At 55.5% G+C, this 27996-nt stretch overlaps 1 protein-coding gene across 6 annotated transcripts; it reads left to right on the plus strand.

The window, feature by feature from the left end:
* Nucleotides 1–402: 402 nt before the first annotated feature.
* CCR6 (C-C motif chemokine receptor 6) lies at nucleotides 403–27989 on the plus strand. Of its 6 annotated transcripts, none has more exons than XM_045500273.1 (4): nucleotides 10593–10904; nucleotides 12045–12142; nucleotides 25878–25983; nucleotides 26082–27989. In XM_045500273.1, the coding sequence occupies exons 3-4, from the start codon at nucleotides 25975–25977 to the stop codon at nucleotides 27201–27203; spliced, it is 1131 nt and encodes a 376-aa protein (XP_045356229.1). In that variant the 5' UTR covers nucleotides 10593–10904; nucleotides 12045–12142; nucleotides 25878–25974; the 3' UTR covers nucleotides 27204–27989. The 6 variants fall into 6 exon arrangements, with proteins under 6 accessions (XP_045356230.1, XP_045356233.1, XP_045356229.1 ...); XM_045500272.1 differs by having other exon boundaries at nucleotides 12048–12142; XM_045500274.1 differs by lacking the exons at nucleotides 10593–10904; nucleotides 12045–12142 and adding an exon at nucleotides 403–652.
* Nucleotides 27990–27996: the final 7 nt, after the last annotated feature.

Raw genomic sequence — 27996 nt, forward strand, 5'->3', positions numbered from 1 at the left:
GGTGATGCCTTTTTTCTGAGGCGATCACTGGCCGGTAATGTTTGTGACACACTGGTTCTCTACCCGTTGTATTTTTACCTGCAAGAGCATCACTCATATTTTCTCTCAGGCTTTTTGTTCTTTTCAGAACAGGAACGTGGGTAGTTGATTATAAAGTTCATTAGGGATTGTGTGGAGCTTTTCAGAGAACTTTAGAATTATTCTCATTAATTTGGAATTTCCAAGAAGAATGAAAAGATATTCCACAGACTAATAATTCTGAAACAAAAAGAATGTGTATCTAAAATTGAGATGATCAAGTGACCTACTTGCATAAACTCGTCTTCCTTCCTCCACGTTATTTGTTACCTCTGTGTGATCTGAAGTATGTTCTGGAAGAAGAAAATTTGTGGTGAGGCAGTTCACCACGCCGCCCAGCGTGTGGGCCAAGAATGAGAGAGCCGTCGCTCGGGAAGGTGGCCCGGCAGTGAGCGTGAGGACACCCAGGGCGCAGGGGTCCTTGGGCGGGACAGCATCCACACGGTCTTACGTGGCAAGAAGGCCAGGGTGTTTACGCCGGTGAAGACAACCCTGAAGATTGAACAAATCTGAGATTGAAGGGGAAAAGGCAGTGGCCGCTTCTTTGTGGCACAAAGAGCTCCTTCTCCCACTGGTAAGTTTCTGGTTTGTTTTGGAATTTAGAAAATGTCGGACCTGTGTTGTCTTAATAACTGTTTAATGCCTTGAAGGTAAAAAAAAAAAAAAAAGTTGATATCCTCAAGTTCCGATGACGGTCCTTGGAGGCGGGTGTGATTCGGGACTCGGACAAAGTCACCCCGTCAGTGTGGGGCAGTGGAGGGATTGGGTCCAGCTTTGTCCGATGCCAGCGTCGGTGCTCTTTCCGTCTCACAGAGACGTCAGACACGACCTTCAGCTGCCTGTGACCTGATGCCCGGGGGCTTGCCCACTGAGAGGCCCGTAGCATTGGCCAGGAGCCTAGGAAAGTAGTAGCAATCATGGGCACGAGCCATCACTGTAAGGGAGAGAGGCACACTCTACGAACCCAAGCCCCACACAGTGTCCCTGACTTGCCGCGCACGCCGTGGGCTGTGTTACGACACGGGGTGCTGCTGTGTGTCCGCATGGATGGAGTACAGAGGAGGGGAGAGGCTGTGTGAGGGAGGGAGTGACATGGACGACTGGAGAAAGGGGTGGGGGAGGTAGGAGGAGAGAGAGGGGTGCTGGCCAGCAGGGTGATGGCAGGAGGAGGGGTGGGGGAGGCAGGAGGAGAGAGAGAGGGGTGCTGGCCAGCAGGGGTGATGGCAGGAGGAGGGGTGGGGGAGCCTGGAGTGGGCTCTGCTGGGGGCGCGGGGCCACCTGTGAACACGCGTTCGTATGGGCACGTCCTCCTGGGTGCGGCCCAAGAGGCTTCCCCGTGGTCTAATTCATGGGAAGATATTCTTGTGATAACATCTCTTCCAGGCGAAAGTGACAAATGGGTGACAAATGGTTTCACCGTGTTGTGGGTTACGGTGTTGATGCCATTAAAAAGATACCGTTGCCGCATTTACACAACGATGCTGGGGACATCTGCCTGGCTCTTGCCTGGTGTTTGCTCCTATTAAATGTCTCAGACCTTCTGAGCCGTCCCTTACCTGGAGGTCTCTCATCTAATAATATCAGGTCCCTAAGGCAGACTCAGAAAGAGGAAATGAAGCCGCGGAGAGAGGCTGCGCAACCAAAATAAGTCCCGCTGAGCCTGGACCTCAACCTTGTGAGCTTTTTTCCCAGGGGAGACCCTCAGGTGCACACTCAGATGCGCCGACTCTCATTTTAGGCGCAGTTCTGATAAGTGAGGCTGTTTGGCTTGCCGAAGTGGAAAGGTCAAGTGCCTGAGTCAGACCCTGAGAGCCGCAGGCCGACGGCAGCCGTCCAGGGCCGGGGTGGGGGGGGGGGGGGGGAGGGGAGGGGACGGATCCCCAAGGACAGACAGGACGGCGCCACGCACGTCGCCGGGGGTCGCGTCGGGCGACTGATGGGCTGGGCCCCGGGAGGCGAGCAGCCGGTGCCCGGCAGTGGGCGCGATGCGGCAGAAGCGCCGGCTCCCCGCGCTGGGGGCGGCGGGGACACCGGGGCGGGGCTGGCCGGCGGCCCGTTGGAGCCGGCGCGTTCGCGTTCGACGACCAGGTCTCGGCTTTCAGGGCAAAGTTGCCAACGATCGCCCTTCGTTGGAGTCACGTGGAGCCGCCGGGCACCGCCGAGTCGCGGAGGGAGGGAGGCTCGGTGCTCAGGTCCGTGGTCAGAGCTCAGAGGACATAGTGGCCACACACAGGGCTTAAAATCCGAGAAGGGTTCCGTGGCAGAGAGGCCTGTTTCGGAAACACAGACATTCCTTCTTGCCTTTTCAAAACTTGTTTCGTTTTGGAGGAAGAACGAGGGAGCGGGTGTGTCGAAAACAGCACCGAACAAAGAACACAGGTGCGAAAGACGGGCGGCCGGGGAGGAAGGGCGAGAAGTCGGAGGAGGAGAAGCGAGGAGAGAGGCAGAGGCTGCAAAGGGGGGAAACCGAGGCAGGGCCGGCGGCCTCCCTGGCGGAGGGTCCCCGCCCACGCGGAGGTGTGGGGGTCCCAGAAGCGGGGGCTCTGCGCCTCCCCGCTCAGCGCCCTTCTCCCACGATCGGCGTCCTTCCAGGTGGGGAGCACTCCGGGCTCCTCCCAGCCCCGGGCACACCCTCCTCCTCGCGGTACCGCGGCTGAAGTCCTGGGGGCCAGGGCACCATGAGCTTCCTGAATGCAAACTGGGAGCTCTTAGCGGAGGCCCTGTGGACCCTTCCTGCTCAAGTGTGGTGTTAGGATTGTGGGATCACAGGCCCCACCTGGCCTGCAGGGGTGGGGGCTCCTCATAGAGCCTCAGCCGTAGGGACGGGCCAGTGTAGGGATGGGTCAGTGTACTGTCGGGCCAGGGTTAGGAGGCCGCCGGGGCTGCTGGCCTCCTGCTCCCTGTAAACTTGCTGCCGGGATGAGCAACCCCCCTTTTCTGGTCCAAACCATGGAAGCAGCTGCCTGCTGTGACTCCCGGAGGGGTTTGGGGTGTGTGTGTGTGTGTGTGTGTGTGTGGTGTATGTGGTGTATTTGAGGTGTGAGGCATGTGCGTGTGGGCGTGGGGTGTGGGGGTGCAGGGGTATAAGCTGCCGCGTCTCTGAGGTGTGGGGGGGGGGTGGGAGCAGCCTGTGACCGTCTATGCCCACGTCCCCTTTCTCATGTCTGTAGCACCTTTATAAATCAGCCTGGCCTTTGCCATCAGAATGAAAATGCATCTGGTCCCGAATCTGGGTCACCGGGGAACGCAATGAATCGGCGGAGGCCTCCGGCCCTTTGCTCGACACCTCTCCCCTGCCATGCAGAGCGAGCCCCATGGGGAACTGAGGCGACGATGTCTTTACAGGCTCAAGGAAGGAGCCTTGAGCCTTTCTTGTGGCTTTATCTGACATCAAAGTCATGTGACGTGTGGCTTCCAGATTTCTTTCTGGCAGATAAACAGATATTTGAGCACAACACCGTCCCCCGTCTTGTGCGTACAATTAAATGAAAATACAATGGGACAAGTCCGTGTCCTTTGCTCTCTTGGTCAGTTTGAGCTTTCTCGGGGTCTGTAGGGTCAGCCGGACTGAGCCGGGGAGTTCCTCCCACAAGCGCTTCTGAAACCGCAGTTGGCACAGGGGCACAGCGGTCTCTTGTCTCCAGCCTCGCGTGGGCCAGGGGGTCCGAGCCCGGCCCGGAGTCCTCTGGGCTCCCGATCTGGCGGAAAGGTGCCGAGCAGACCCTCCCGTCATCCTCGCTCTATCTTGTGGCGAAACTAGTCATGCCCGCCTGGAGGCCTTTTGTGCTAGTTTTCAGTAAGTCTGAGACAGACCCGTCCCGTTGGAAGTTCGTTTTAGGGCTACTTAGAGCTGTTTTCTTCATCATGATCATGTCGTCCGGTAGAGGAGGGCATGTTCCTTGGCTGCCTGGACCGAGCCGGGGCTGGTGCCCAGCAATCCGACATTTCCTGGATCTGCCTTGAAGCAAACTAGTCTGCTCACGGTTCTGGAAACTGATAAAAAATGGCACTTACAGGAACACCCAGACAGCGCAGATGGTCGGGAAACATCTAGAAGGCGCAAATTTTCCAGCAGTGGTACCTGTCATAGTCGTTGCCGTCCCCATCTCCCTGTTCTTAGAAATTGTTTCATTGTGTGAACGGCATATCTCGTTGTTGACCGTGTGTCTGAGAGACATGGAAAGAAGGGGACGCTTCTTATATTAACCCCCCAAGCCCTCACCACTGTCGCTTTAATGTTTCCCATCCCACGCTCCATTCTGATCAGAGTTTTCTCATCCTTTCTCACTTTGACTTATAACAACTCATAATTTTTCACACTTACGGTGTCTAGAATGTTGTGGTCAGAGTTAGAACTTTATTTATTTTTGAGAGAGGGAGGGGGGGAGGGAGGAGAGGGAGAGAGAAAAAGAAAGAGAATCCTAAGCAGGTTCCACGCTCAGCACAGAGCCCGACGTGGGGCTGGATCCCACGACCCTGGGATCATGACCTGAGCCGAAATCGAGACTCAGAGACTCCACCGACCGAGGCACCCAGGCGCCCCAGAGTTAGAGCTTTAAACGTGGGACCTCGAGCAAAATTTTGCAGAGGTGGCTATCGGCGTGAGGCCAACCCCACGCCTTTGTGCTGTGTCTCTGGAAGACGGGGGGAGCCCGCACCTGTCTCGCTCCCACAGGAGCACTTTCCTACGCTGCCTTGCTCGCGTCCCTCATTCTCCTGGACTCCCCAGCTATCCCAGACCCTTTCCGGGGCCCCAGACTGCCTCTTCCATGCGCTGCCCTCCCAGCCTTTCCCTGCTCCCACTACCGCCTAGCTCCTTAGCTTCAGGTCAGACTAACCTCCGTTCCCCGGGTACGTGAGGCCACAGACCCGCCGTGTCCAGTCTCCTGACTCGGCTGCACAGCACATCTGGGGAGGGGAGGGAACGGCTCCAGGACCGGTGAGCCAGTCCCCCCCTCCCCCTCCTCCTGTCTCCCAGCTGAACCATCTCCGTATCCTTTGGCCCAAGTTTTCCTCTGGTATAACGGAGAAGGAGGCCAGCGGGCACTCGTCCCGGGGGGGAGGCAGCCACCTTCCCCGTGGCCCCCCCAGCCCCGGGCCGACCAGCCTCCCTCCTCCCCTCGTCCGTCCTGGTTTCAGGCCCAGTCATGCTCTGCAACGAGGCAGCCGGCTGTCCTAACCGTGGCAGGGTGGACGGGCTCCGTCACCCCAGTCCCCGGGGCCGTGACTTCTGTCACACGCAGAGTGACCAGCCCAGGACCGTCCTGGTCTCAGCCCTGAAGTTGCTGCATCCCGCGAGGCCCTCCCGTCGCTGGCGAACCTGGGTGGTCGGCCCTGATCCCGGCAGCCCCACGAGGGGAACGAGGAGGCCAATGCTGGCGTGAAGGGCTGACCCCTGTCGCTGTGGGCTCGGGGGTCCCGTCCTGGTCTCTCAGGGGCCAGGGTCTCCTCTGCACTCGTGGGCTGTGCCCGGGGGCTAAGCAGAAACAACCCGAGTCAGAGAGCCAGAGGGGGGCTCTGTGTCCGTGCCTGGGTGAGGGTCCCGGGGGTCCGGTGTGGGGTCAGAGGCGCTGAGTCTTGGAAGCCACACTCGTGTTTGCTGCTCTCCGTCGCCCCATTCCGTGGCCTCGAGTCTCACTGCTGATCTCTCGGCAACAGATTTCCTACAGCTGCGGCCTCGGTTTCCTCGGTGTCGTCTCCTTTAAACCCTCGCAACCAGCACTCACCCAGACGTTCCCACTGAGGGTCTGTCCTCAGGGAGCACCGTGAACCCTAGGTCGCGTTTGAGTCCTCCCTCTGCACCTGCCTTCAGGCCCTGTCTTGCCCTGTCTGCCTCAGTAACGCCGTGGCAACTCTTGTGTGGCGTGCCCTTCCGGCCACTTCTTTTCCGTTTCCCTCACTTCAGTTTGTCCTTCTGCTCCTAAGCATAAGTGCAGGCTCCGAGAGCTTCCGTCCACACCTCTGAGCTCAACCACACCCTCTCCACACAGAGCTCTTTGTGCACCTCTGCTATAGCTGCTCATTTAGGACCCAACACCACTATCACCATCACCAGCATCCCCACCGTCATCATCACCATCATCCCCAGCCCCATCATTCCCATCATGACCACCGTCATCTCCATCACCATCATCTCCATCATCATCATCATCACCATCATCCCCAGCCCCATCATTCCCATCATGACCACCGTCATCTCCATCACCATCATCTCCATCATCATCATCCCCACTGTCATCATCCCCAGCCCCATCATTCCCATCATGACCACCGTCATCTCCATCACCATCATCTCCATCATCATCATCATCACCATCATCCCCAGCCCCATCATTCCCATCATGACCACCGTCATCTCCATCACCATCATCGCCACCATCATCATCATCAATTTTTGTGGGCCAAACACTGTGCGTGATAAGCACTTGATGAATCTTCACATGAATCCTTTATAAATCTCTAACCTTTATCTTATCAAGGAGGAGACAGACCCCCAGATTAACTTGACAAACAACCAGTTTGCGGCTGAGATGGATCTAAGTCTTGTCAAGAATCTCCAGTGACACAAGCCTCCATTTCCTCACAACCCGTGCACCCTACATTCAACTCGTTTCCTTCCCCCTCAGATCAGTGTCTGTGATTTCTCCTCATAGGAACACGTTAGAAACTTAGAAATAACTTCCCCGGGCTCATCTCTCTCTACCCCGTTGAGATGAAAACTTTGGCATCATTTCTCTTGTTTCTTACTAACTTTTCAAAACATCTCCCAGACATGCCTGAACTTTGGGATCAGATGACATGACGTTGAGCCTCCTCAAGGTCTGAAGCGTATGAATTTGAGGAAGTTGCTTTATTTCTCCGAGTTTCAGTTGGACAACGCCAGCACGGTGTTGTGTGAGGATTAATGAAACAGAATAAGGGAAGTGCCAAGGTATGTACCCACAGTGCCAGGTGCCAATCCTTGGACAGCTTGTCCCTAGTCCGCCGGCTCCCTCCTCTCTGCATCACGATTCTGGTGTCTCTTCCTCTGCAGTGGGTTCCGTGACCTGTCACTGCACGACTCACCAAACTCGCCTGCTGCCAGTCTCCTGTTCTGGCCCCTGTTTGTGCTTCCCTCGCGGGCGCTGCTTGCCCCCCTGCCCCCTCCTACCTGGCTGGGTCCCCCTCGCGCTTCCTGACCGAGCACCGTCCTTCTTCCCCAAGGCCCCTGGGACCATTGCAGCGGCCAGAGCACGCACCCCCTCCTCCTCTCCACTCCCCCCTTCTCGACGCGTCTCCTCAGTGATGAGTCACATTCAGCCCTGCCGCACGGCACAGCGCCGCGTGAGGTTCTTAAAAGCAGGAACTAGACCGCGCCAGCCATCTGTGTTCATGGCACCACGCATGCGGTAGGTCATCTGGAATGTGAGCTTATAGCAGGCAAATTAGGTCGGTGTGGAGTGCCTTTTACGAGTGCAGTTTTCAGGCCAGAGAGTTTAGGGCGTAGAGTAACCGTGTCGAAACTCGGCAGGTGCAAAGCCATAGCAGGCAGTGGACCTGAAGCGTGTACATCTTGACGTCTTTGCAAATCCTAAAATTTGAGATGTCGGCAAAGCCGGTAAGTCCCCTACGAAATGCACTTTTACCCTAACTGGGGGATTTGCTGACAAAACTCGACGAATAGCATTTTCTTATTTGTATACGGAAGAAAAGGGACAGACCCAAACGGTGTGGCACAGGTCTAAACCACTGCTGGATTCGATACCCTATCACCGACGTACCGGCTCCTGCCTTTCCCGGAATACCGCCATTTTCCATTTCTCATTCCTTCCCTCATCCTGCCCCCACTTCCGGCACCTGTGCCAACTGCTGCCTTTCTTGGGGAGGATGTGTTTTGTTCCTTCCTTCCTCCCTCCCTCCCTCCCTCCCCCCTCCCTCCCTCCCTCCCTTCCCATATAATTCATCATCAAATTGGCTTCCATACCACACCCAGTGCTCATCCCAACAGGTGCCCTCCTCAGTGCCCCTCCCCCACTTTCCCCTCCCCCCCCACCCCCCCTCAGTTTATTCTCAGTTGTTAAGAGTCTCTTATGGCTTGCCTCCCTCCCTCTCTGTAACTTTTCTCCCCCCCCCTTCCCCTCCCCTCTGGTCTTCTGTTAAGTTTCTCGTGATCCACAGAGGAGTGAAAACATATGGTATCTGTCTTTCTCTGCCTCACTTTTTTCACTCAGCCTAACACCCTCCACGTTGCTGCAAATGGCAGGATTTCATCATTTTTAATGCCTCTTGATGATTTCACGAGAGGTGTAGAATGCACGATGAACGGTAGAGAGCATTCCGGTTACCTATCTGCTGGCCAACCACGGCCAGCCGTGGCTCACAACGGTGACTTGTTATTAACTCTTGTGGCTCCGGGGGCTGACTTGGCTCAGCTGAGCGGCTCTGGTGCACGTGTAGTCAGAGGGCGGCAGGTACCTGAGTCCTGCGAAGGCTCCGGGGGGCTGGCTGGTGTCGGGGACCCCAGCCGAGCTCCCCGCCAGGCTACTTCTGGCCCCTCCTCGCACGGTCTCGGCCGGGGTCCCAGAGGAGGCTTGCACCCCGGCCGTGGGGGGGCTGCCTTTCTGTGACTCGGCCTCCGAAATCCCCGATCACTACCCGCGCTGGATGCTAGCGGTCAGGCCGCTGGCCAAGTGCAATGCAGGTTCAAGAAGATGGAAATTAGATTGTACCTTTGGACGCACGAGCGGCACTCCCATTTGGGGAGGAAAGGAAGTGAAAGTGGCCTCTTCCAGGGCCATCCCAGGGAGGAGCACGGCACCGACCCACAGGTGCCCAGGTCAGCGGGGTCTCACCACACCAGCACCCCGCCGCCCCAAACAAGACCCGGATGTGCTCCCCACAAACGCTGCAGATGACTGCGCTGTGACCCTCACCCTGGGCCTCGGGGACTGCTCAGCAGGAGTTGAGTCAGCGAGGGCCACGGGCCTTCCCAGCGGTTGAAGGGACATCGACTTTTCCGGCCGTGCGCCCACCAGCAGACGTCGGTCACCTGAGTGTCAGACACCTTCTGACACTAACCTCCAAGCTGAAAGCCCGTCAGAGCCTCTGTCATCCTCTAAGGAAACAGTACAAACTGTGAGGAAGGCGACTGGACTGAGAAACATTCTCTGCACGACTGTGGCTTGAAATCGTTGACATTTTGACGATTCTATACGTTTTATGATTTAAGAAGCGGTTTCTTCATGATTATCGACATTTGCCGAGTCCCTGGTTTCCCTTTTAACTTCTTCTTCCTTAAGGGAGCCAGTGTGGGTTCTCGGCCGTGGCTGCCTGGCCGGGGCCTCACTTTGGTGCTGTAGTCGAGGATCCGGAGAGGCCCTCTCAGGCCCCAGGGCTGCCGGCCGGCAGTTAGCGTGGGGCAAACAGCCTCACCTCGGAGTCTAAAGCGATTCCTACGGCTGCGATGTTCATTCACCAAACCACACCCGGAATTTGTCCCGAACGGACTTCTCACGTTCACCGTCAAACTTCCCGGACTGGAGCGTCGTATATAGAAAATGCATCCCTGCGTGCAGCATTTCTTGCTTTCACGCCGCTCGCCGTGTCGGTGCAGGTGAGCGGCCCGATTTAAATTTGGGGGAGATCACGTAAGGCTGAGGCCTCACAGGGTTTTTGACCTGGACAGTCTCTGGAGAGATCAAGGCAGAGTGGGCCGAGCCTCCTAAGGATGACCTATGCTATGGATTTGCTTTGAAATACAGAAGGACTGTGGAGGCAGGCACAGGACACAGCAGGCACGTGCGGGCCACTGGCCCCAGGGTAGCGGCCTCAGCCGTGGGGCCGTGGAATGGAAGGGCGCCAGGCCCGCGGCTGACTCTGCCCATCCGTGTCTCCCTGGGGGCGGGAGAGGAGCGCGAGGGGAGGGGGTCGAGCCTGGGGAGGCTTTGTGCCACCTCTGCCTCCTCGCGTTCCACTTCTGAAGGGTGGCCCGCGAGTCGGCCACAGGTGTCCCTGCCCCCCAGGTAGGGCGCTGTGACTGAGCCCCTGCTCTGTGGCTGCTTCCCTGTGTGACCGCACTGTTCAGCTTTTCTCCACTTGCTACTTTGCTGGACTCGGGGTCTTAGCACAATCAGATTTCCCTTTCTTTCTTTCTTTCTTTCTTTCTTTCTTTCTTTCTTTCTTTCTTTCCTTATGTTTATTTTAATTATTTTGAGAGAGGAAGCACAAGCAGGGGAGGGGCAGAGAGAGAGAGGGAGACACAGAATCGGAAGCAGGCTCCAGGCTCCGAGCTGTCTGCACAGAGCCCCACGCGGGGCTCGAACCCACGAACCGCGAGATGGTGACCTGACCTGAGATCAAGAGCCGGACGCCTTCCCGACTGAGCCCCCAACGCCCCTCCTTTTAGATGCGGGCCAGCTGCAGGCTGTAATCGCGGTGGAAGGGCTGACCTTCCCATCTGCCTGTCACACACGGCCATTGCAGGGGAGGTTAGCAGAGACAGAGAGCAGGACACACGGGGACCCGGTTCCCCAGGTGGCCTGGGGCCCCCAGCAGGCGGCCCTTCCAGCAGCTTCCACCTCCGCAAGGGGCAGGAGCGCGAAGGGCGGAGGGATGGGCAGGAGGAAGAGCGGGGAGGCGGTCCCTTCTCTCTCCACCCAGCCCCGGCCTGTCACAGGGACAGAGGGAAGTCACTTGGAGGCGGGCCTCTCGAACAGCAGGGGACAGGGCACCTGCCTCAGTGGGAATCTTAAGCTCTGCCACAGACACCACCTCGGGAGTCAGGGAGGAGAGATCCTTATTCAAAAGGACTATTGTAAGGCAGGGCCAACGGGTCCCTGCGACATAAGGTCTGTGAGTGGCTCGGAATGAACCAGAAAAAGTTCTTGTTCCGCAGGGTGAGGGGAAGGAGGAGAAGAAGCAGGCGGTTTGGGGGGGAAGCTGGACACAGGGAAGGGCCGGTCCTGCCAGGACGAGCGACCGCCGTGGCCAGCCGGGTCCCGGGAGGAGCGCCGAGGGGACAGAGTGCAGGGGTGCGCAGGAGGCCTGAAGCCTGACTGACGGGCGTGGACTCCGCGCAGGGTGAGCACCGAGCGGTGGGGGGCGCCCGGCGAGCTCAGCGAGGGGAGGACCGACAGCGCCGGCCGGTCTGGCCTCGGGTCGCGTTGGTCTCTGGGTCCCGTCGCTCTAAGACCTTTGGTACTTCCTGGGCCTCGACTTGCAGCCACACGCCCTACGAAGATCTGGATTATGGTCCCAGAATTCTTTCTCCATTTCTTTTCCTTGTTGCTGTTTTTAAGCCGCTCACACCTAAACTTGAATCCCCCCGGGCGAGTCCTCGGTTACTACGTCGAACCACAGGGCGCTCCCACCTGTCACCTGCCGTCTCACAAAGGGCCCAGGCCCAGGGCTTAAGGACTTGCGTGTTGGACCCAAACTCGCCGAGAGCCCCGTCCGCTTCGGCACTGTTCCCACGGCTCCACGGGGACGGCCGCCGATGCTTCTGGGGACACGCCGAGGCCGCTACCTGACTGGGGATGGGACCGGGGTGTGGAGAGGGCCAGTGGTCTACCTGTGGGGGCACAGGTTTGGGGGGAAGGCGGGCACAGGGGCTCCAGGGGCCGCCTCACGGAACACCGTCTCAGGCGCCCTTTCCCAAACATTTCTACGGCCCCCCAGGCAGTTTGCAAAGCGCCCTGGTTCACGGGAAGTAAATGGGCACAGGAGGGGGAAGGCGCGAGGGCAAACCACAAGCGGCCACACGGGGAAAAGCAGCTCAAAGGCACCCTGAGGAGCACCCAGCTCGGCTCCGCGGCTGGTGTGAGCCTGCTCCCGGGGTCATGTGATCGCTCGATCACCTACGGGACGTACACGGTTAACCTTCTGCATTTGGGCACATAGGCGTCACTCTTCAGTAGGAAGTGGTCGCAGTTCAGCAACTCGCTCTCGGCCACTTTTGGTCTCTCCCTGCTTTTTTTCTGCACGACCAGTAGAAACTGCATCGGGTCAACAGCATCCCGGTGCTGACGCGCAGCATCCCCGGGGGCCTCGGGCAGGACGATTCCCGTCGGATCCCAGCGCTTCTCAGGTGAGCACGGCCGAGCCCCTCCCTTCTTTGAAAAGCATCTTCACATCCTTGACGCCCCCGCCTGATGGGTGCCACACGTGGAACGGTGGCCCTCCGGGGATTTCCAGAAGGCTGGCGTGGTGACTGCGCCACTGGATAAAGCTCAGTCTTGCCTTCGCCAAGACGCTGTCCTTCTGGGTTGAGGAACAGGGCCGGGCTGTCGGGGATCTTGCCTTTCCTCTCAGCGTGCGGGCGGTGATCTCATCTCTACCGCCCGGACGATTCGGGCTTTGCTACTTTATGGGGTTAAACCCCCACGGGGCAGCAGTCTTGCGTGAAATGCAGCCGTTTATGTAGCTAAGCACACACAGTCTGGAGAGCTAGCAACCGAGCTAAGAGATGTTTTGGAAGCAATGCAGAAAGCGATTTGTGCAAAGAAACACGGCGAGGGGGCGTCTTGTGCGGCTGGAGATTGAGGGGGAAGGAGCTTGTCAGGTGTTATTTAAGAGAAATCGATGGGGTGGAAACTTTTATGAGAGTCAGGGAAATACAGAAGAAGCTCTGATAAGGGCTGCAAATGCCATCACGATTGTGAAGTCAGTGTCTCGTGACCACAAAAGAATACATAACAATCTTCAAGATCTCAAGCCTGTCCCTGGCTCCCTCCAAAGCCTGTGTAGCAGCAAAATGAGGTACTGTGGAGATCGGCGCTGTGAGGACGTACACGCGAGGTCCGGGTTAAAACTATTCTTGAAGGGATGAAAAGTTTAATTTCTGCAACCGAGAAAGAAAATGTAAAAGCGAGCTTCCAAAGAAGCAAAGGAAACCAAAAGAAAAAAAAAAAAATCACCAACCTATATACAAATCATTGGAAAAAACCTTCTGGCTTCTCTCTTAACCACTTATTCGAAAGCAGAAGGAAGCTGGCCTAGAGTTTCAGCTCTGCTGCTCTTTATCTAAAAAAGGATAAAACACCGTGAGCCCGCGGTTCAAGTGATTGAGAAAACACACATTTATGAATACCGACAACTGCCGTGTGAGAGATTCTGGTATCAGTTAAGAGGCTGTACGATAAGTAGGTTATTTAAGATCTTCTGGGGATTTATGGGGCTTGAGTAAAACCCTCTGGAGACAGCGTGAACGGGACGGTAAGGGTGAACAGCCCTCCAGCCTTCCATCTGTAAACTGGGTATAGCGTCTGCCTTAAAGGGTTTCTGTGGAGTTAAATGAGATGATAGAGAGAGAGTAGTGACCCCAGCGTCCGGTGTGCACTTATAACTTAACGTGTAGTACACCCCCACAGTGCTCTCACACACGTGCACACAGGCATGCACGCATATACGTACACACGCCCGCATGCACACAACATACACACGCAGGCACACACAGCACGCATGCACACAAACACACGTGCACCAAAATACACACACGCACACACGTGCCCACAGAAGACACGCCTGTACAAACGCACGCACATGACATACATGTGCAGGCACACACAGAACACGTCCACACGCGCAAATATACACACAGAGCCCACGTATACTCATACACTTAGGCACACAGGTACACGTGCACACGGGACGCACGTACCCGCTCGTAGTTGGTTCTCGTTCTGCACCCTGCGGGCCATCGCTATTTACGAAAGCAAACACAGATTTAAAACCCTCTGCTTTAATTCAACTTATGACAGACCGTGAAAACGACGATACGATTTGTTTTCGTTCAGACGTGAAGCTTTCCTTGCTGATAATATTTTGATGAATCCTAGGAATGTTTTCCCCTTACTCAGCGTTCTTGGGCAGAGTCTGCCCTGGGCCAAATGGGCAGTGGCAGCCAGCCTGCCGGCCGCCCCCTTCTGCTTTTTCAGCGTACTTCCCTTTCGCTGCCCTGTGTCGGCCACCGCCCACTCCCGGTCCCAACGGGCGGCCGGCCGGCCCGAGGCTGTGTCAGTTGGCCGGTCCCAGCTAGGACACTCGCAGTGGTGGCCGCCTGCCCCCGGTCAGGTGACCGAACACCCCCCAGAGCCCTCAGGGCTCCAGAGCAGAGGTGCGGCCGGAGGGGTCCGCCGAAGCCAGCAGGCTCCTGTTGGGGGCGGCCGGCCGGCCCGCCCCTGCGCTCTCCTAAACTGTAGCCAGTGGATGGGCCGCTCTCCTCGGCTTCCTGGGCGGGGTCTTTTAGGTCACAGACCATCAGACGGTCTCCTCGTCTGTGAACGAGTCAACCAATTAGCGGTTACTTTCCGAGACTCTCTTGCCTGTGGTCTCCAACAAAAACCACGCTAGTTTATGGCGATAAAACCGTAAGTCAGTATTTTAAACGCTATCTTTATTTTTTTTATTTTTAAAAAAAAAATTTTTTTTTCCAACGTTTATTTATTTTGGGGACAGAGAGAGACAGAGCATGAACGGGGGAGGGGCAGAGAGAGAGGGAGACACAGAATCGGAAACAGGCTCCAGGCTCCGAGCCATCAGCCCAGAGCCCGACGCGGGGCTCGAACTCACGGACCGCGAGATCGTGACCTGGCTGAAGTCGGACGCTCAACCGACTGCGCCACCCAGGCGCCCCTTAAACGCTATCTTTAAAAGCGTTACTCCACTTAGGTAACATTACAGTTTTCTTCAAGTAACACTTTCCTTTCACGTGTGGTCACAAAACCTTTGACGTGTTGACACCCAAAAGCACACACTGTGATCACTCACCGCACGTCCACGTGTTGCCCTTGGATTTTAGCACATTTGCTTTTCGCTTAGAAGGGCGAGGTATCTATACGGTTTCAGAATGTGACTGTGCAAGTCACGCGACATTTGACCTGTCGTCACGTGACTCTACGACAGGAAGGGGAGACCCGCACAGGCATGTCTCCCAATGAAAGTTAATTTCTGAGTCGGGGCCGCTTCAGGAAGAGTCAATCGGGCATCGGCGTCAGGCCCGCATCGTTTTTGTTTCGTGCGGTTCCTGAGCGAAGGGATACGCCCCAGGTTCGAGACTGAGGACACCGCGCGGTGCCTGAAGCTGGGTGACCCTCTTGCCTCGCTGGCGTCCCTCGCACGCTGGCCGTATCAGGCACCGTCAGCCCTGGCGGGACCGATCTATCGGCGAACGGCAGGTGTGCCCGGAGCTTGGCCCTGTCTTTGAATGAGCTGACGGATACCTGCTCTGGGTCAGCTGTTTCCCAAGTGTTTTCCAAAGAACACTGGCTCCAAAGGGTCTGTGGGTGAAGTAGGTTCGGCAGATTGTGATGGCTCAAGCAGGGCTGAGAGCCATTGACAATGCACTGCCATGTAAGGATCCAAGAGGAGGGTGCGGTTAGTGGCATTTCCCAAACTTACTTAACCACAGAGCAATCTCTTCCCTCTTCCCTTCCTTCCTTTTCTCCTTCTACCCAGAACCTTTCTGGGGACTCTCTTTTATTTTATTATTATTATTATTTAATGTTTATTTTTGAAGGAGAGAGAGACAGAGCGTGAGCGGGGGAGGGGCAGAGAGAGAGGGAGACAGAATCCAAAGCAGGCTCCAGCCTCCGAGCTGTCAGCCCAGAGCCTGACGTGGGGCTCGAACCCACGAACCGTGAGATCATGACCTGGGCCGAAGTCGGACGCTCAACCGACGGAGCCCCCCAGGCGCCTGGGGACTCACTTTTAAAGTCTGGTCCGTTCCAGTGACCGCGTCTCTTGGTGCCGGAACCCCCCTGGGAAGGAGCAGTTCCTGCACGGGCCTAAGGGTGACAGTAACGTGCAGGGTGTGTGGACTCCAACTGCCGAGTGGTCAAAGCAGACATTCACGGGACCCACAGATCTCACCTGAATCAAGCTGTTCTAACAAATCAGAAGACCCAGGCGACCACCAGGCACAGAGAAACGTCCCTCTCCTGGAGGAGCCCCAAACCACTAGACACAGCTCACTACAAACGGGCTTTGGTGACAAACTAGCATAAGGTGTGGGTGGAGAGTGAGTGTGAAAACAGGGTTTTCAGACACCCCCAGTCTACACCCACTCATCACACAGATGGAAGGTCCTGGGTGCCTAGTTCCCATCCTCCCGCGGACCATGCTCCCGGTCCCTAAACTCGGGTTTCTCTGCAGTCAGAAATGTAGGGGCACAGGGTCGGTCTGCTTAAAAGCATGTTTAGGTAGGGACCCCCGGGATTCTCTCCTGCGGCAAATGCCATTAACGTACTTCCAAGGACGGCTGGTCAAGGCTCCCGGTCCCTGGCGCCCCGGCTGGAAGGGGCCACTTGCAGCCTCCTTTCCAGAGGCTTCTAGCGCAAGAAACGCTGACTCGGTAGGTCCCATCCTCCTCACGCCTCCTCATTTTCAGTACAGACTCACCCCCCTGTGCTTGACAGATAAGCATCTCCTGGGGGAGCCCGGGGCCGGTTTTGCAAACTCTTCCTGATGTTGGGGGTGGCGATGTGTTTGTGGAACCTCCACTTGTTGGTGGGCGGCTGAGGCCGGACCCTCGTTCACAGGACAGCCTTGCGGGAGAGCTGGTGACTTCCTTCCCACCTGACCCCTGATCGTTTTTAGGCGAGGCGGCTTCCGTTCTGATAGTCGTTCCTTGTTTTCATCGTGGCCGTTTGGCTCTAGCTGAGTCCCGCCGGCATTTTTCCCCAACTTACTCAACATTGCTCTAAATCCGGGGCGCCTGGGTGGCGCAGTCGGTTAAGCGTCCGACTTCAGCCAGGTCACGATCTCGCAGTCCGTGAGTTCGAGCCCCGCGTCGGGCTCTGGGCTGATGGCTCAGAGCCTGGAGCCTGTTTCCGATTCTGTGTCTCCCTCTCTCTCTGCCCCTCCCCTGTTCATGCTCTGTCTCTCTCTGTCCCAAAAATAAATAAACGTTGAAAAAAAAAAATTAAAAAAAAAAAAAAAACAAAAAACAACATTGCTCTAAATCCGACGGAGCGGAGGCGGAGACCCATCACCCACCTCATTGCAGACCTCGCAGTTCTGCTTTGGCCTAAGAGGGTGAACACATTGAATTCAACAGGACGCACGCACCGAGCACCGTTTTGGTTTTCTGTTGCTGTCCTCACGACGTCAGCGGCCTAACCCGCACACTCTTCGAACCTCCCAGTTCTGGAGGTCGGGGGTCTGATGCGGGTCGTGCAGGCTGAAACGGGCGTGTTGGCAGGGGCTGTGCTCCTTTTGGAGTCTCTGAGGGAAGATAAGCCCTTTGCAGGTGCAGGGGTGGGTGAGGTCCCCGTTGTCACGTTGGCTGTCGGTGGGGGCCGGGCCCGGCTCGTGGAGCCCACTCACCTGCTTGGCGTTCAAAGCGACGACGGACTGAGTCCCCCCCATGTTTGAATCTCTCTCTCCCGCTCCCATCTCAGCTGGGGAAGGTCCCCACTTTTAGGGCTGCACAGCCACACCAGGCCTACCTGAGTAATCTGGGGTCTGCTCTCCATCTCAAGGCGCTAACGCTTGGTCCCATCCGCAAAGCCCCTTTTGCCGCACGAGGGCACACGTGCAGTTTCTGGGGATTCGGGCGCAGATGTGGGTCCTGCTGACCACCTAGTCTGTCAGTACAGTGTGTGTGTGTGTGTGTGTGTTAGTGAGTGTGCAAGCGATACGTGATCGAGGAAGGGGGATACGATGTGGGTGAAAGGAAGCTTATGTTAGGTGGCTGGCCAGCAGGCTGACTGGTGTTGTTCCCTCTGCGTGGATTTAGTCGTCTCTCCATGAAATATCATATAAATCTCTTAAAATTTATCCTGCTGCCACACTTTCCGTGTGATTGCACCTGCGAGTTGCAGCCTTCGAACCCATGTTGCAACACCTCCTACTTTCGCCACGGAATTTCGCCATATTGGATTTGCCTCATTGTTTGATTCTGTGCAGAGTTTTTTCACACTGATTCACCCAACATAACGATTATATTTTCAGGCGTCTGGTCACCTCAGACGCGATGAGCCTGCCTCTTCCCTTTTTGTGCCTGACATTGATAAAAATGACGGGCAGCACAGGGTTGAGGACAGGGCCCAACATGGGGCCAGTTGGGGGTCTTTGCCCAGGCGGTCACCCACCTAGTGAGCCACCGAACTGTCCTGCACCCAGATCGTACTCCCACGTCTTTGTTACTTATCAATATCAGATTCTTTACACGTTTATTTATTTTGAGAGAGAGAGAAAGAGGCAGAGAGAGAGGGAGGAACGGAACCCCAAGCAGGCTCCACGCCGTCAGCCCACAGCCCGACGCGGGGCTCAGACTCACGGCCGGTGACATCATGACCTGGGCCGAGATTGAGAGTCGGACACTTAACCTACGGAGCCACCTGGGTGCCCCTGCAAATTTCAGATTTAATCGTAGATTTGCGACGTCTGCAACGCCTGATCTGCAGGTTCGTGACCATGACAGCCAGGCGTGGAATGCCAGCCGGGCGTCTCTGAGCGCCCACCCCCCGGCATCCTCGCTAACATGCTTCAGCGCCCTGCCGGGCATCCTCGCCAGACGTTTGACCCCACAGGAGGCGTTTACCTTCTCTCCCCGCACATGAGTTTTGAGAGTTCCTACACGGTCTGTCCTCTGCTGGGACTCCACGGGCGTCGGTCAGCGGAGGAGGACGCCGTGCCTCTCGCGTCTCACTCGGTGCGATGCCACGGCGGGCCCGGCGGGGTGCGAAGCCTCTGAGGGGCTGACACCCAGGCAGGTGGTGACAGTGAGTCACCTCGGAAGCAATGCTCAACGCTTCACTCGAGGCGGCTGCACACCAGGGAAGGAGAGTCTTACCTGCGAAACCAGATTGAGTAGCATAATATTTCTAACTGCGTCATCACGATTTCCACCCGAGGCCTCAAAACTGCCTCCCAAGGGCAATTTAGAACCGTCTGTCCCACAGATTCTCTTAAAACCAACTGGTTTTGTAGGCGTGTCTGTATTCCTGTCAGTCTGAGAGGCAGCGACTTAGGAAACACTTCCATTTCAAAGCTAAGCTGATTACATTTTGGGAATCAGTTGGGGCCCATGCACTTACATATGATCTAGTGACTTCGAAATAAGGAAGGCCTGGCAGGAATGGTGGCGACGGTGAGGACGTGAGAGAGAGAGACAGAGAGAGAGAGAGAGATGAGCTTTAAAAACAAGGTCGGGCGGGACTCCCGTGTCCGGAAGTCTCACAACTGTGGGTTCGTCGGCTCGGCAAAGAATGATCAGATTTGGTGGTAACGCCGGCCACTCCTGTCAACCACTGGCGGCCAACACACAGTACCTGTCACCTCTGGGTCAGGGACACAGGTCTTCAAAAACGTCTCCGTGTCTTCACCACCCCGGTCTGTGCAACGACGACAACGAAATGCAGAACCCGTGTCTCCAAAGAGGCGATCTTGCTGCTCAAGATTGGAGGTGAGCGAGACACGTGAGCAAAGCACCTTCTCTGCGTGATGTGGCGGCACAGATGCCAATCTGTCACCAACATGGCTTCCTTAAAACAACTCACATGATTTCTGTGGTGGAAACGGTGGCCTGGCACAGGCTGAATCATTTCCAGGCGCAGCAAGTGACTGGCATCCACGTGAACTTGAAGACGCTTTTTTTTTTTTTTTTTTTTTTTAATTTTTTTTTTCAACGTTTATTTATTTTTGGGACAGAGAGAGACAAAGCATGAACGGGGGAGGGGCAGAGAGAGAGGGAGACACAGAATCGGAAACAGGCTCCAGGCTCTGAGCCATCATCAGCCCAGAGCCTGACGCGGGGCTCGAACTCACGGACCACGAGATCGTGACCTGGCTGAAGTCGGACACTTAACCGACTGCGCCACCCAGGCGCCCCTTGAAGACACTTTTTATCGAGAACACGGATTCCTGCTTAACCACAACCGCGTTACCTTCGCCATCTTCCAGATTTGCAGGCTGTGCCTTCCGAGCAGGTGCGAGCGCCACCCCCGCCCCGCCCCCCGGCTGCTGGGCTGACCTCACCACGGAGCGTCTCTGGCCCCAGCCTTCTCTTCGCCAAGAGCCAGTCACCTGTTCTTCTGGACCTTCCAGGGCCCCACGCAGGTTCCCAACGGTCTGTTCAGCCGACAGCTTCCTGGAGCCGGAGCTGGTGCGTGACTGGTCTCTGTACCTACAGTGTCGTCCTCGACAGATGGTTCCTGAACAGTTGTTGGGCTCAATTACATTTGAATTCGGGAAACATGCTGTGTCACAGTGTGGGGGTCCGGCTGGGCGCTGAGCACACGGCAGGTGGGGACGTCCCTCCGGGCCTTTCCACGGCTCCCTTGTCAGCCTCCATCTCCCTGGGCCCCTCGGATTGGCACGTGGTCCATCGTCTCCGTCACCACGCGGCTCTGTTCCCTCTGAGCGTTTCCTGCCGTTGCCCGCGGTAGCCCTGTGGCCCCCGTGCTACGGCTCACACGCTGCCCTGTCCCCAGCCCCCTCCCGCTCACCTGTACCCCTTCTTTCCCAGGTCCTTCCTGGCGAACCTGCCACAACCCCCTCAGTCCTCTGTGAGGACCCTGACCTATGGCACCTGTTGTCCGAAGGTATTTCACTAGCCTCGTCAGGGCAGGGTTTACTTACCACTGAGGTCACCGATTTGAAGTATGTGATGCGATACGTTGTGGCAAGGCACGCCGACGTCACCATCCTGAGGGGGAACGTTTGCATCACCAGGACAGGGTCCCTGTGCCCCCTCAGCCGACGCTGACCCATGACAGTCGCCGACCGGATTCCCACTGCCGTCGTTTTTGCTTTTTCTAAAGCTTCACATCAGTGGAATAATGTGGTAGCTGAAGTCTGTTCCTTCTTGCTGCCGGGCGCTGCTTTATCACCCGGGGACAGCGCGAGGCGCTGCTCTGTTCAGCGGCTGATGGGAGCTTCGGTTCTTTCCACTTTCTAGCGATGAGCGTGAACGTGCCGTAGCCATTCAAGCGCTAGCCTTTCATTTTCTTGGGCTACGCACGCGAGCGTCGGCTGCCGGTTCATGCGGTAAGTGCGTGTTTTACTCCGTATGGAACCACGACCCTCTTTTCTCACCGTGGCCGTGGGGGTTTGCGTCCCGCCACCAGAGCGTGAGCGCTTGGACGGCACATCGTCACCCGCACCTTCTGTCTTGTCTGCTCTTACTTTCAGCCACGCTTCCGGTGGGGAGCGGCGTCTCAGCGCAGTTTTCATTTGCGTTTCCCCGATGATTAATCGCCTCGAACATCTTTCCTTGTGCGGTAATTGCCGTCCGTGTATGTCCTTTGGTGAACTGACTTCAGACTTTTTGCCTGTTTCTTGTTGAGTTGTGTCCTCCTGGCACCGAATTGTAAGAGTTCTCTGTATCTTCTGGATACAATCCGTGATCAGATTTAAGGTTACAATTTTTTTCTCCATTCTGTGGTCTGTGTTTAATTTTCTGAAGCATTTTTCAAAAAGCAGAAGCTTTAAATTCTGATCAATTTATGAAAAGTTTTTTTTTTTTTTTTTTTTTTTTTCCGTTCATGCCTTTTGCAATTTAGATAAGAAATCTCTACCACTCCCCAGGGCACAAAGATTTTCTCTTCTGTTTTCCTCAGATGTTTCATGGTTTGGGCACTCGCATTAAATCTACAATTTATTCTGAGTTATCTTTTTGTTTGTGGCAGGAGGTCAAAGTAAGGATCAACTTCCTTTTTTTTTTTTTTAATGTTTATTTACTTTTGAGAGAGACAGAGACAGAATGTGAGTGGGTTGGGGTAGAGAGAGAGAGAGAGGGAGGCACAGAATCGGAAGCAGGCTCCAGGCTCCGAGCTGTCAGCACAGAGCCTGACGCGGGGCTCGAACTCACGGACCGTGAGATTATGACCTGAGTTGAAGTCAGACGCTCCACCGACTGAGCCACTCAGGTGCTCCAGGAGACACAGAATCCGAACCAGGCTCCAGGCTCCACGCTGTCAGCACAGAGCCCGACACAGGGCTCCAACTCACGAACCCGGAGATCATGACCTGAGCTGAAGTCGGACACTTAACCAACTGAGCCACCTAGGTGCCCCAGGATCAACTTCTTATGCATGAACATCCAGTTGTTCCAATACCATTTATTGCTAAGATTGCGTTTTCCCTATTGAATCAGTCGTCCATTGATGTGCGGACGTCCGTTGATGTGCGGTCTATTTCTGGACTCCATTCTCTTCCATTGATTAGTGTGTCCGTCCTGTTACCAACAGGGTGCTGTCACGACACCTGTAGCTTTGTAGGGAGTCTTGCAGGCAGATAGTATGAAACCTACGATTCTGTCCTCTTTCTCAAAACTGCTTTGGCTCTTCTAAATCCCTTGGATTTCTATATAAATTTTGGAATTGGCTTGTCGGTTTCTTCAGGAGTCCTGCCACAATTTTGATTTGGATTGTGTTGTGTCTGTAGATCAATTTGGAGAGAACTGACACCCTAATATTGAGCTGTCTAGTCCTGAACCCGATACAACTCTCCTTTCGTTTAGATCTTACTTTCTGTCAGCAACGTCGTATAGTTTTCAGTATGGAAATCTCGTGTCGATTTCGACGATGTAGTCGTAAGTATTTTATTTCATGTTTTTGATGTCACTGTGATTTTCTTTCCAGTTTCAATGGCCAAATGTTCCAAATATTGCTAGGGCAGAGAATTACAACTGATCTGTGTATGTTAATCCTCATTAGTGTTTTTTTGTTTTGTTTTGTTTTTTACATATTATATATTTCATCTACAGAACATTGATTTGGGTCTTTTTTGTATCTTTTGTCATTTTCTCCACTGTGTTTATGCTTTCCTCTACCTTCCTGAGCATTTGAAGTGTATTTGTACTAGCTACAGAGCAGTTTTTTCTATCATCTCTGTTATTTTTCTGTTTGTTCATATACATTATGGGTCATATTTTCCTGTTTCCTCAAATGTCCGCATTATAGTCCGTTAGTGGCTGTGACAGGTTACCTCAGGGTGGCTTGAACAGCATACATTTATTGCTACAGTCGGGGAGGCTGGGAAGTCCAAGATTCAGGTGCTAGCAGGCCCATGTCTAGGGAGGACCCCCTCCTGGTTCAGTCTTCTTGTCGCCTTCACGTGGGGGAGAGCAGACAGAGAGCAAGAAGGCTGTCACGTGTCTCTTCTTCTGAGAACACTAATCCCACACGAGGGGAGGCCCCACCTATAAATGCCACCACCTGGGGATTAGGCTTTAGCATCTTTCAGGGAGGCACAGACATTCAGCCTACGGTGGTCTAGAGATTTTTGTTTGGATGCCTGACATGAACTTCACATGGTCGAAGGCTGGATTTTGTCACATGTTTTTGTTCTGGAATGTAGTTATATTTCTGGAATGACATGGATCACATCCGAGACTTTCTTTTGTTATGGCAGGATCAGAGCAGCGTTTAAGGTAGGTTTATTTGAGCGGCATTCCTCCTAACACGGTATCGTTCTGAGGATGCTGTCCCGTGATCTGGGACTTAGAAGGTGCCGCTACTCTTCCTGCGGGAGAGAACCATTCCTAGCCCGCGAGGATTCCAAGGATTTCTCTGTCTCTCCTTTCTGGGATCAGTCTTGCCTTGCTTCCTCTCAAGGACACGTCTCTGCCGCTGTCCTTATTTTTCTGTGTGTGGCTCCCTCCTCCCCCATATCTTGTCTTGCAAAGCATAGCTGCCTTGGCCTCCCAGGACTCCGATCGCTGTGTCCTCGGTGGGGTGGCCATTCCCGGGTCAGGTAGCCCCCACGCCCTGTACTTGGAAACTGCTTCTGTGTAAGTTGGGGCTTCACAGAGCTCGGGGCCATAGCACTCTCTGCCTGCTCTCTTCTCGTCAGGGACCATAACCCTGTGACACCAATGTCTGAAAACTGTTATTGGACATACTTTACAGAGTTTTCTGGTTGTTGAGTGCCGTAGGGTGCATTCGGTTTCTGTTAATCCCTCCTGGCTGGAACCGTTAATCTTGTAGTCATGTTTGATTGATATGGTTCACCTGATGATCTGATTGCTATATCCACCCCCTCCTATTCTTTCACACACAAAGCCTTTACTTTCTGGTTCTTCTGCACGCCCTAAAGCCCCGAGAATGTATGCTGGAGGTGACTGCAGATGCGCACAGGTGACCCACGCCTCCCCCTAGTGGCACGTCCAGGGCAGCGGCTGGGAGGCAGCAAAGACTTCCCAAGTGACAGCTCCAGGCATCAGGGAAGGAACGGGCTGGGGGCCGCCCCATCCATGACTGTGGAAGCAGCACGATGAGAATCCAGCGATATGGCAAGTAGGCTCAGAAAATCCTTCAGGGCGAGGGCGAGCTTTGTGTTATCCTGACTTCCTCCCAGAATGTCAGGTATGGGTACTGACTGTGTAGGTGACAGATTCCCTGCCGGTGCACCTGAGGCGGGGGGGGGGGGGGTAGGGTGGAGGAGGAGGATGAAGACACATTTGACACGATTATCAGCATCCTGGGCCAGGGAATTTATTGGGGACGGGGAGGGACAGATGATATATCAGGACGGTCACACTCAATAACAGGGAATGGTTGGATGTGAGGGTCAGAGAATTCTCCGTCCTTTCCTGTTTGAGTTTGTTTCAAACGCCAGTGGTCAGAGCCCTTCCCTCTGAGACTCCAGCTCCACACTCACTCGTATCCCGGCGAATTTCTTGAGCCGGGCCCCGGCACTGCCCCTCTTGGCTTTGACCTTCCTCCCCGCGGTCTGGTTTCTGACGATTAGGATGTCGCTGCCCCTGCAGGTTAGTGGTTGTAGGCTGCAACAGCCATGACTTTTAAGAAGCATATATACGTCCCTCCTGCCTTTCCAGCCCGGGAATCTTACTCAGTGTGTCTTGAGGATGACTGTCACGTTTAGACTTTAAAAAAAAATTCTACGGGAGATTCTCACATCCCCAGCAGGATGAAAAACACCGAATGATTCTGTCAACTAGTCGCAGGCAAAGACTGTAAATTCTAAGTATTGTAGACGCACCTACACTTCTGTGGATGTTGTTCACTGGAATCTTATTGAACGTAATTAAATTGACTTTTGCACCAAGATTTCTGTGTAGGTCAGAATCTGTGGTTGGTTTTGCTGCTATCACCCTTCTTTACGCTATAGATCGGGGATTGACAAATGATGCCCCATGGACTCAAGCGCATTCATTTGTGAAATTGTTTATGGTTGCTTTCACGCCACCGGGGAAGGTCTCAGTAGCTGGGACAGAGACTATATGACCTGCAGAGGGAAAATATTTACCATCTGGTCCTTTACAGAAAGAGGTTGTGGACCCCTGTTCTAAATGAATATTTTGAAACAAATATTTTGGGGGGGGGTGCCTTGGTGGCTCGGCTGGTTGAGCATGCAACTTCAGCTCAAGTCACAATCTCAGGGTTTGTGAGTTCAAGCCCCGCATCGGGATCCCTGCTGTCAGTGCAGAACCCACTTCGGATCCTCTGTCCCTGCCGCCCCCCCACCCCCCGCCTCTCTCTGCACCCACCCTGCTCACACTCTCTCTCTAGAATAAAAAATTTTAAGTTGATGTATTTATTTTGGGGGAGAGAGAGTGGGGGAGGGGTAGAGAGAGAAGGAGACAGAGAATCCCAAGCGGGCTCCGTACCGTGAGCACGGAGCCGATACGGGGCTCGAACACGCGGACCGTGAGATCATGACCTGAGCCGAAGCCCAGAGTCTGATGCTTCCCTGAGCCCCCCAGGTGCCCCCCCCGAGTGGATATTTTCACGTAAGCCAGCATGCCGCGCACGCTCTGGGTCCTCGTGAGACGGAATGCTGGTAACGCGATTCTCCGGCTCCCTGGGAACATTTCTGTCTCAACTACAGTGTATCTTGCTTTCTTTCCTCCTTAGACTCACTTCTCTACTGTCTCCGCTGGTGAGCCGGAGGGGCTGGACGCCCACCCCCTTCCGTACCAGGCCCGTATTTTCCGCCGAAAACAAGAGCGCGATGAGCGGGGTGAGCGTCTAGTCTCCTTTGGCGGGGGTACCGTTTCGGTCAGCCGGGGCTCCTCGGAAATCACACGGCAGCTAACTCTACCTCTGTTCGCCTTCCAGGAACCGATGAACATCAGCGACGTCTTCGGTCTGAGTGAGGATTACTTTGGGTCGGGTAATAATAGCTCGGATTACTCACTTGAGGACAACACGTTACTGTGCTCCCTGCAGGAGGTCAGAACGTTCTCTGGGCTGTTTGTGCCCATCGCTTACTCCCTGATCTGCGTCTTTGGCCTCCTGGGCAATGTTTTGGTGGTGGTCACCTTTGCTTTCTACAAGAAAGCCAAGTCTATGACCGACGTGTACCTCTTGAACATGGCCATCGCCGACATACTTTTTGTCCTCACCCTCCCGTTCTGGGCCGTCAGCCACGCCACCGGCGAATGGATCTTCAGCAACGCCACGTGCAAGCTGATGAAGGGCATCTACGCCGTCAACTTCAACTGCGGGATGCTGCTCCTGACCTGCGTCAGCATGGACCGCTACATTGCCATCGTCCAGGCCACCAAGTCCTTCAGGCTGCGGTCCAGGACGCTGGCACACCGCAGGGCCATCTGCCTCGTGGTCTGGGTGGCTTCCGTCCTGATCTCCGGCTGGACGTTCACGTTCAACCAGAAGTACGACGTGCACGGCAGCTACGTGTGCGAGCCCCGGTACCAGGCGGTCTCGGACCCCATCAAGTGGAAGCTGCTGATGCTGGGGCTCCAGCTCCTCTTCGGCTTCTTCATCCCGCTGGTGTTTATGATCTTTTGCTACATGTTCATCGTCAAAACCCTGGTGCAGGCTCAGAACTCCAAGCGGCACAAGGCCATCCGCGTGATCATCGCGGTGGTGCTGGTGTTCCTGGCTTGCCAGATCCCCCACAACATGGTGCTCCTGGTGACGGCCGCGCAGCTGGGCAGGATGAACCGCTCCTGCCAGGGCGCCAGGCTGCTGGGCTACAGCCAGAACGTCACCGAGGTCCTGGCCTTCCTGCACTGCTGTCTCAACCCCGTGCTCTACGCCTTCATCGGCCAGAAGTTTCGGAGCTACTTCCTGAAGATCGTGAAGGACCTGTGGTGTGTGCGGAGGAAGCAGAAGGTGTCGGGCTTCTCCTGCTCCAGGCTGCACTCGGAGGCCTTCACCTCCAGGCAGAACAGCGAGACCGCGGACAACGACAATGCGTCGTCCTTCACCATGTGACCGGCCCCGGGGCCACGGCCCCCCGGCGGCTCGGGGAACGTGCACTTGGACCGGGACCCCGTCCCCCCGTGGGACCGGCCGCGGGGGTCTCATCCTGACGGGGCTGCCGGGGCCCCCACGTGGCGTGTCCCCACTTTTCTTCCCCGCAGCCCCGAGCCCCCCGGGGCTCCCCACAGCTGGCGTTCCCCACAGCAGAGAGGACTCTTGACAGACGTGGACGTTTTCGGAAGCAGGCGCGGAACCGCCCCTAGAGCACGGTGTCTCCTGGTCACTTCACACACGTGCAGGGTTCGCGAGACGGAAGCAGAGAATGTCACACGAGAGCCTCACACGAGGCAGCGCAGGCAGACGCCGAAACGCGTTCCCCGGGCTGGAGAAGCAGCCTGGGGGACGGGAGAGAGCGGGTCGCAACGCGCCGTCGGGAGAGCAGACGTTTGCTTTATTTCCCTGGGAAAACGGTCACTGCAGATACGACAATTCTCCTCTAAAAATCTGTTCGACAGAGTTCCACGAAGACGCGTGCCATCGGCACACTTTCAGCACTCGGAGGGGCTTAATAAATACTTGTTACACAAAGCGGAGTGAAATTGGGGGTTGGAGTAGAGTCGGGAGTGTTAGGTGTTTACATCGGAGTTTTAGAACGGAGCAAGGAAGCTTCCTGAGACAGTACACAGACAACTTTTGCTGCACGTCCACAGCGGGTCAGAAGCGGCACACACACGGGGGGATGTGGGTGGGAAGCGCTTTACGCTGGTGGCGAACAGGGAGGGAGGGAGGGAGAGAGAGAGAGAGA

This window comes from Leopardus geoffroyi, chromosome B2, assembly GCF_018350155.1.
Source record: "Leopardus geoffroyi isolate Oge1 chromosome B2, O.geoffroyi_Oge1_pat1.0, whole genome shotgun sequence".
Lineage (NCBI taxonomy): Eukaryota > Metazoa > Chordata > Mammalia > Carnivora > Felidae > Leopardus > Leopardus geoffroyi.